The sequence below is a fragment of the Parambassis ranga genome, chromosome 14 (genome assembly GCF_900634625.1).
Source record: "Parambassis ranga chromosome 14, fParRan2.1, whole genome shotgun sequence".
Taxonomy (NCBI): Eukaryota; Metazoa; Chordata; class Actinopteri; family Ambassidae; genus Parambassis; species Parambassis ranga.
In genome coordinates, this window is record NC_041034.1 from 218,397 (window position 1) to 227,177 (window position 8,781).

The 8,781-nt window shown below is 49.0% G+C and overlaps 1 protein-coding gene across 9 annotated transcripts; it reads right to left on the reverse strand.

The window, feature by feature from the left end:
- Nucleotides 1-125: 125 nt before the first annotated feature.
- Nucleotides 126-8,781, reverse strand: LOC114446730 (platelet-derived growth factor receptor beta-like). 9 transcript variants are annotated; one of them, XM_028422523.1, is made up of 27 exons: nucleotides 8,517-8,781; nucleotides 7,305-7,372; nucleotides 7,140-7,234; nucleotides 6,583-6,778; nucleotides 6,246-6,506; nucleotides 6,042-6,172; nucleotides 5,837-5,918; nucleotides 5,660-5,734; nucleotides 5,289-5,472; nucleotides 5,110-5,225; nucleotides 4,915-5,026; nucleotides 4,727-4,826; nucleotides 4,535-4,643; nucleotides 4,318-4,412; nucleotides 3,773-3,905; nucleotides 3,582-3,686; nucleotides 3,409-3,513; nucleotides 3,180-3,282; nucleotides 2,824-2,945; nucleotides 2,159-2,274; nucleotides 1,972-2,094; nucleotides 1,780-1,891; nucleotides 1,601-1,700; nucleotides 1,426-1,531; nucleotides 1,233-1,329; nucleotides 676-814; nucleotides 126-486 (listed from the first exon to the last, which is right to left on the reverse strand). In XM_028422523.1, the coding sequence occupies exons 1-27, from the start codon at nucleotides 8,726-8,728 to the stop codon at nucleotides 411-413; spliced, it is 3,273 nt and encodes a 1,090-aa protein (XP_028278324.1). In that variant the 5' UTR covers nucleotides 8,729-8,781; the 3' UTR covers nucleotides 126-410. The 9 variants fall into 9 exon arrangements, with proteins under 9 accessions (XP_028278324.1, XP_028278330.1, XP_028278323.1 ...); XM_028422529.1 differs by having other exon boundaries at nucleotides 7,305-7,377; XM_028422522.1 differs by having other exon boundaries at nucleotides 7,305-7,387.

Sequence of the window (8,781 nt, forward strand, 5' to 3'; positions counted from 1 at the left end):
GTCCATTTTTAGATCTTTACAGATTTTTTAAATCTATAAAACAATCCTGCTTTTCAATCCCCTTCTGTTAAACAAGAGACGATATTTCATCGATCTTTTGTAAACACATGAACTCATGAACCAGCTGCAGTTTGAGTACATTTTATTAAAGAACTTCAGTTCTGACTGTTATCAGCAGTTTGTGTGAAAAACCAGCGTGAACAGTTAAAATACAGAAATACAGAGCAAGAGCAAGGAGGACACTTAACAGCTTTAGAATAAGAGTTCCAGGCAACATTAATATAAAGCATTTCCTCTGGCAGCCCTACAGTCGGCACTGAGGGCACACCAACCCATTGTTAGACCAGCAGGGCCGATCTGACTGTTGGTCAAGTGGGTGAAACTTTCACAGGCAGCTCTCTTCCTCTTCCTTACGGGATGACGCAGCCTTCGATGATGTCACTTCCTGTGCTCCTGCTACCTCCTTCCAACTGCAGACCTGTCAGTCTGTTTACAGGACAGAAATCAAAGTACTTGACCTTTCACATTCAAAGTAAGAGCAAGGAAAAGAAGCTCACGATTTCACAGCAGCATTTTAATGTGAAAGGTCAGAGTGTCTTCCTTTGCTCCTCTTTGTGTCAACAGGTGCGTAGAAATAAGACAAAAGAGTCAGAAGCTGAGAAAGCCGGCTCCTACCTGACTGCGTCCAGCGCAGTGCCGCTGCAGTTTTCTACAGTGACATCAGTGACAGGGATGATGTAAGAGCCATGGGAGGGGCCGGCCTCCTCTGGCTCCAGCTCTGACAGGTGAAGTTCCACCTGTGGACTGGAACTTCCTGTGAACACAACAGGATTAGTTTGTTAGTCTGGACTACATCAGCTGACGGTCCACAGGTGTTTCTGTTTTCCTGTCTTGATGTCATCCAACAACAGGACCTGCTGTTGTGAGGAGTGTGTGTGTGTGTGTGCGTGTGTGTGTGTGTGTGTGTGTGTGTGTGTGTTGGAGTGTGTGAGGGTTGGAGTGTGTGTGTGTGTGTGTGTGTGTGAGGGTTGGAGAGTGTGTGTGTGTGTGTGTTGGAGTGTGTGAGTGTGTGAGGGTTGAAGTGTGTGTGTGTGTGTGTGTGTGTGTGTTGGAGTGTGTGAGGGTTGGAGTGTGTGTGTGTGTGTGTGTGTGTGTGTGAGGGTTGGAGAGTGTGTGTGTGTGTGTGTTGGAGTGTGTGAGTGTGTGAGGGTTGAAGTGTGTGTGTGCATTACTGCGCTGGTCTTCAGGAGTTCTGGATGAGCTCAATCTGGATCGAATCACGGCTGGATTTTCTCCTTTCAGGAAGTCTTCCGTCAGCTGGAGGTAACGCTGTCACCACAACAATCATCATCATCTTCGTCACCATCATCATCAGTGTGCCTCTGAACTGCATCATACAGAATGAAGTGTGTCTGAGGCAGGTACCTGTTTGTACTCATCGCTCATCATGTTGCCTGTGGAGACCACCAGTGAGGAGAAAGGAGGTCTGGACTGAGGTTTGGTCTCCCAGCACAGTTTCATCAGGTCATAACTGCAGACAGAGACGCAGCTTCACGTGTGCTCCGTGGGAGAAGTAAACGTGTGACCGCATGTTGCTTACATGGCCTGAGGAGCGCGTTCTGGTCGGGACATTCTGTATCCTCTCTTCAGAGCAGTGTAAAACTCCTGGGTCATGGGGAGGTCTGGGTACGGGCTGCATCCTGAGACAAATCAGGGAGAGCTGCAGGTGAGCTAAGGGTGTGTGTGTGTGTGTGTGTGTGTCTATTTAGACTTGTTTACCCAGAGAGAAGATCTCCCACAGTAAGACTCCGTAGGACCAGACGTCGCTCTGAGAGCTGTAAACGTTCTGGAAGATGCTCTCTGGTGCCATCCACTTCAGCGGCAGGAAGCTCTGGGAACAGCAGCAGCACTGATTAACAGCTGCACCGTACACGTAATGATCCATAAAGCTGATTGGACTTGTTAACTGACATTTCCTCTGGCAACGTAATCCTGATCTTTGAGCAGGTCTCTGGCCAAACCAAAGTCGCAGATCTTCACCAGCTTCCCATCACACACCAGGACGTTCCTCGCTGCCAGATCTCTGTGGACACACTGACGGACACACACTGGTTGACATGTTATCAGTCATTGAAGATCACAGACATATTGATCCTACCTTTCTGGAGGAGAGGAAGTCCATGGCCTGAGAGATCTGGTAGGAGAAGCTCAGAAGATCATTCAAGGTGAGAAGAGAAGAATCACTGAGGAGGAGTGACGACGCCTCCTGCTGGTCTGAAATAAAGATGAACGGCATGACAGCTACCAAAAGTGAGGTCAAGTCATCTGGATCGCCCCCTGGTGTCTGGGTGCAGTATAGGTCTTGAACTCCACCTCCATGTTTGTGAAGACCAACTGTTTTATATGTTGGTATTTATTTATTTATTCTAGCTAAAAGGGAGGAAGTATCCTCACAGTTTGGAGCTAAGCTGCTGACTCAATGCAGAAATGGATGTGGGTGTGTGACAGAAGAGTTTTGCAGCTCGACTGTCAGGAAAGCTAACCCAACATGCAGGAAACACCTTTCAAAATAAAACAGGAAGCAGTGTAGTAGATCTGACTGGGGAACTGTGGGTAGAAGCAGGAGCACAGACGAAACTGACAGGCATCAATAAACGTGCAAGTATCACTTCAGGAGCTGTAATTAAAACGTTTACCAGTTATCTGTTGTTCAAACTGTTCACCAAAATACCCCTAAAGTCGTCACAGGACAGACATTCTGAGTATCTGTCTGATCTCATGTGTAGTTGATGTGCAGAGTATCTATGGCCTTCCTTCTCTCACCTGCCAGAGCACATGGCGCCTCATACGCGGTGGGCTCAATGTCGGCGTAGCTGAGCTCCTTCATGGCGACATACTGAACACTCTCTTCTTTGTTCATGTCCATGTAACCTCCATCACAGTCACTGCAGGCAAAAGACCCTCAGTCAGTCCCAAGAGACACAGTGTGCATGTGTGTGATCGCTGATCCAGTACAGGGAGGCCTGACTCATGTGAGTCTCACACAGACCCCCCACTGAGCTCCTCCACCACATTTCAACCCGTTTCCCCACAGAACAGTTAGAACTGATGGAGCTGATGGAGGGGCAGAGAAAGCTCCTCAAGAGACAAGTCCAAGTGTGTTGTGTGTGTGTGTTCACCTCTGGCAGTTACTGCCACTGTGTAGAAAGGTGTGTTTGTTCTTCTGCAGGTAGTTCACCAGGTCTCCATGACGACAGAACTCAGTGATGAGATAGACGGGGCCTGGATGGACAGACAGGACACAGGCGTGGTCAAAATGTTTACTGATCAGCATCAGGGGTGAAGTATTTTAAGCTCAGACTGGACTTAAATGTTAAAGGAAATGTCAAAAAGGAATAAAGCCCACACCTCCTCTCGTGCAAGCTCCCAGCAGGTTGACGACGTTCAGGTGAGGACCAAGATGAACCAAAACCTTCAACTCTGACATCAGCGACTGAACTGCATCACTTCTCTCTAATATGAGACAGGACCTGGTCAGAGGGACAGATAGACCAAAAGGGGACAGAGACACAGGTACGTACGTTTGACCATCTTCACAGCCACTTTAGTTGTAGAGTGGGAGTGAATCAGAGCAGACACCCTCGCCTCGACGACTCGACCAAATGCACCTGAACCCAATACCCGACCTGGACAAGAGGACAAAGACAGGCCGGTGAAACAGGCGTCGCTGCTAATCTGCTGTCACACACGTGTGGCCTGGTGCCAGTGATACCTAGTACTACATGGTCTCGTGGTATTTCCCAGGTGGCAGCGTAGGGCAGGTGTGCAGGGTCAAGGTAAGTGTACTGCTGTCCGTCAGGACTCACAGACTCGATCACCTTCCAACTGACTTCATAACGAGGCTTCTATGAAGACAACCAAAACCGACGTCAAACTGAAAAGCAAAGGGGATGGTGAACACAGTTCCAAAGATGGACACAGCAGCATGTCTTAGGGAGCTCGGTGGTGTGTGAAGAAAAATGAATCTCTTGTGAGTACTCGACTGAACACGGGGAACAGAAGGATCCGAGAGACCAGAGGAGACACGAGGCACACAGCTACAGAGGAGGCCGACATCTTTTTTTTACAGTCACTTTCATGGTGAGAACCAATAACAGTGAGCGATAAGTGCAGCTTCACCGTGTTCAGGGCTACTGTCTGGCATTTATTCAAAGAGAGCGAGGCAGAGAGTCGTGCACAGCAGCATAAAAACCCCCCTCCCCCGTCTGACAAAAAACCTGGGCCCCTTTGTAGGAAGACAAGGCTCTGGATACTAACTTTTCTCCAGACGATGATGAGGATGATGAGGAAGATGACAGCAACAACAACTAGAACCAGAACTGCTGCCAAGACTACGACCTGCGACAGGAGAGCTGGAGACAGGAAGAGAGACAGGGAGTAAGAGGTGTGTGGCCACAGACTTGCTGCAGAGACGCTCCTCACACCCCAGAACCTGCTGCTGCCGACCCACATCAGTACTGTGCACCGTACGTACGGTTGGACACGACTCGCAGGTCTCTGGCTCGTCCTCCTGCAGAGTTTGTGGCTTCACAGCGAACGGCTGACAGAGAGCTGAGAGCCTGGAGAGTCAACACACTTCGCACCTGCCCAGGCGAGAACACATACACACACAGAGCTATCAGCCATCTTCATCTACCATCGATGACATCACGCCGACAGTGGTTACCTGGGTGATGCCTCTCTCCACCTCAGTGACGTTCTCTTGCAGAGACACGTCCTCTGAGGCTGCTGATAGGCTCCTCCACGTGCCATTCAAATTACTGCACCTGAAACAAATTGACAAACAGGCTGACTCGGTAACATGACTGTTGTTGACCTGTGTGTGTTCACATGTGCACGTATGTGTGTGTTTACCTGTGTGAACTGTGACAGGCGTACCAGACAACAGAGGGAGGAGGAGCTCCCTCGCTAACACAGACCACAGTGTTACTGCTAACCTCTGATAGGGAGGTGATCCTGGCTGGTGCTACACACACACACACACACACAAGGACATGTAAACACACAGGTACACACAGTGACCAGCCAGTCGCTCTGCTCCTGACCAACCTTTGACATCCAGGCTGAAGACGACCTCCTCCATGTCATCATCATTAGAAACAGTCGCCTTGTAACTTCCTCTCTGATCCATACACACTCGAACCAATGTCAGTGTGCTCACATACCTGCAAATCAATCACCATTATAAATCAATATATGTACATTCATACATGTATATATCCACCTACCTGCTGCCTGTCAGGTGTTTGCTGCTGATGGAGGAAGTTTCTGTGGCAACAGTCTGGTTGTCTCTGGTCCAGAGGATGGTTGGGATGGGGTGGGCGTCAACCTCCACACTGAACTCCACCGTGTGATGGAGGAGAGACGACATGTTTGTCTCACCTAAGGGCCACGCGTAGACATAACCTCGCTCTGTGAGCAGAGGAGAGAGTTTGTGGTTATTGTGCAGCTTCGAGGGGCTGGCTCCCCATTGACTCCCATGTTAATACAAACACGTTTACAGCTTTTAACCCAAAAGATTCTTTATAGCTTCAACTGCAAGGAACTCACTCATTTTACTATATTATGATTTAAAGTGGTGTGCACTGTGTGTTCTGACCAAGTACTGTCACTGTGAGGTTTCTTTCCACAGTTTGTCCCTCTGCCGCTTCCTGCACGACACACACGTACACACCTACAGGAAACACCATCATATCACCATGGTAACCAGAGAAATAACTACCAAACACTGTTCCACTGTCTGGCAGGCAGCAGACAATTTTCCTGAAACATCTACCTGAGTCTGCCACAGTTGCCGTGGTGATGTTAATAAAGGAACGGATCCGACTGGGCAGGAAGTCCGTCAGAGGCTCAATGTCCTTCACATGAAATAAAAAGTCATCATGGTCCAAAGAAACAGAGGGACAGACAGGTGGGGAGACTGGAGACAGATTATCAGACAGGTGGACAGACAGGAGGACAGGAGATGGACAGGCGGGTACCTGTCTACGGGGGAAGTCCCAGGAGAAATAAACCATCTCGGTGTCTTTGACAGTACAGTTCACAGTGAGAACCTCCCCCTTCTTCAACACACTGCTGGACACAGACAGGTCCACCTCCAGCTCCTTAGGGACTGAGAGACAGACAGAAAGACAGGCAGCCATAGGATCTAAAACAACATCACTAAACTAAACCACTAAACTCACCTACGAGGCTGAACACGTAGTATACCTGGGACTCTCTCTGCTCAGTGCCGCGAGCCGCCACACACACATATGATGTGTCGTTCAGGTGACCCGTGAAGCCCCGGCCCGGCTCATACATCATGTCTTTAACCAGGGTTCTGCTGGGACGTTCGTACAGAGACACGTTAAGCTGTGGGTCGGACACAACGCAGGGAATTGTGTCTTCCTGCGCCTCCTTCATCACTACACCCGGACCCAATGGGACAAACCATTCATCTGGACCTACAGAGGGTGTGAACAGGACAGAGGATGGGATGGACAAACTGAGAGACACATGGTGGACGGAAGTGATTATTACCTTGTCCAACTACAAAGACATCGACATGTCTGCTCTGATCAGATGACACCTCTTCACAGACATATCTCCCAGAATTCTTCCAGGTGACGTTAAAGAGCTGCAGGATGCTGCTGGACCCCTGATTATCCACGACAACCCCACCCACCTGAGCGTCCTGAGGTACCCGCCACGTTACCTGACTCCACCCCGAACACACCTGAGGAATAAAACGAGACCTAAACACACCTGAGGAATAAAACGAGACCTAAACACACCTGAGGGTGGGGGGTTCATGTGGGGGTTGATGTGTGTGCAGGCAGACGGGTTGATGAGCAGGCAGACGGGTTGATGAGCAGGCAGACGGGTTGATGTGTGAGCAGGCAGACGGGTTGATGTGTGAGCAGGCAGACGGGTTGATGTGTGAGCAGGCAGACGGGTTGATGTGTGAGCAGGCAGACGGGTTGATGAGCAGGCAGACGGGTTGATGTGTGAGCAGGCAGACGGGTTGATGTGTGAGCAGGCAGACGGGTTGATGTGTGAGCAGGCAGACGGGTTCATGTGCAGACAGACAGACTTACCACAGTGTAGGTGGAGTTTGAGCTGAGCAGAACTTCAGAAGCTGAGGGCTGCAGCTCCAGAGACACGCCCCCTTCAGGACAGATCAGGAACACACCTGTGGCAGACAGGTGAACAGTCAGCTGTTATCTCCAAGGCTTTGCTGATGCTTTACCTTTATTACCTACCCAGCAGGAAGTAGAGCACGTTCAGAGGTTCTGCTTGTCTACAGATGGACGCCATCATGGATGCCGATCTGGACTGACAACAGCTAAAAACAGTCAGTGAGGATGAAGACAGTCTGAACCTTACTCCTGACCTCACACCACAATAGACCCAGGTGCATCATGGGACACATAGGATCCACTGAAAGTTTCGCCCTGCAGTGTGCAGGATACCAGCCGACTGTACCCTTGGAGCTACCTGCTGCATCTGAGCAGCAGCACTCTGTGCCTCCTTTTAACTTTTATATAAATGAGCCCAGTTTTCCTTCTGGTGCTGCTGTTGCGTCACACACAGGCGCCGTCTGTTGGTTTTTTTTTTGCTGATGATTCAAACAGACGTGAACACATTCCTGTGTGAGTGTTTTCACAGAACCCAGCTGTCCAATCAGAGTGCGTCTGCGGGATGGTTGGAGTTCTGGTTGATCCTGTGTAAGGGAAGAATGTGGTCGACCACCGAAGAAGAAAATAAACAGAAAAGTATTTCCTGTCGGCAGCCGGAGCGCAGATCTGAGCTCTCAGCCAATCACAGCGCTGCAGCTGCTAAATCTGCTGCCAGGACATTGGTTCAAAAGAACTTGAAGTAGAAACGATCCATTCTGCTCAACGACCAGCTGAATATCAGATTTATTTACGTGTTCTGTTGAACCCAGGTAGAGGAAGGATCGAGTATTTGCGTATTAAATAAATCCAGTTATTGATCAGTGCTGCAGCTAATCAACTAAACACTGATCATATCAGTAAATCACCGATTTCAATCTTTAACAGAGCCAATAGCAGCTCTGATGTCACACTCACCGTCACTGCGGAATGGTTTAGATCTGATGACAGGAATCACTTTATTGATTATAGGAAACTCTGGCAGCTGAGAGAGTTCAGCATCTGTGGCGTCCACGACAGTCAGCACTCTTTCTGATAAATTGATCTTCTGATGGTCATACAGTTTAGGTGTTCTGATCAATTGATCCAATCCACCCGAGTGATGTTTGAATGCTGCTTCAGGGAAGTGGAACTGGTCTATGATCAGACTGATTGATGACCCGTTCAGGCTTTTAAACACGTCTAAACTTTGATTATTTGATCTTGAAAACAGACTATTGATGAGACATCACAGATTTTAAACATAACGTACACAAACCAGTCAGAAGCTGAAGAAGAAAAGATTTATTCAAACCTTACAGGGCTCTCCCGTCTCCTCCTCCTCTTCTGTGTCTCCTCTTCCTTCCTTTCTGTCTTCTTACCCTCCTCTTCTTCAGCCTGACTTCATTCCAGACCAACGACGAATGGAAACAGACTGGCTCGCTGTTGGAGAGAGAGGTGGAGGGACATAGACAAAGAGTGGAGCGTGAGAGAGTCTGCAGCACCGAGGGAAGAAAAAGAGCAAGAGACATAGACTTGCACTATGAGAGAGAGAGAGAGAGAGAGAGCCAACGTCTGTTTTCAA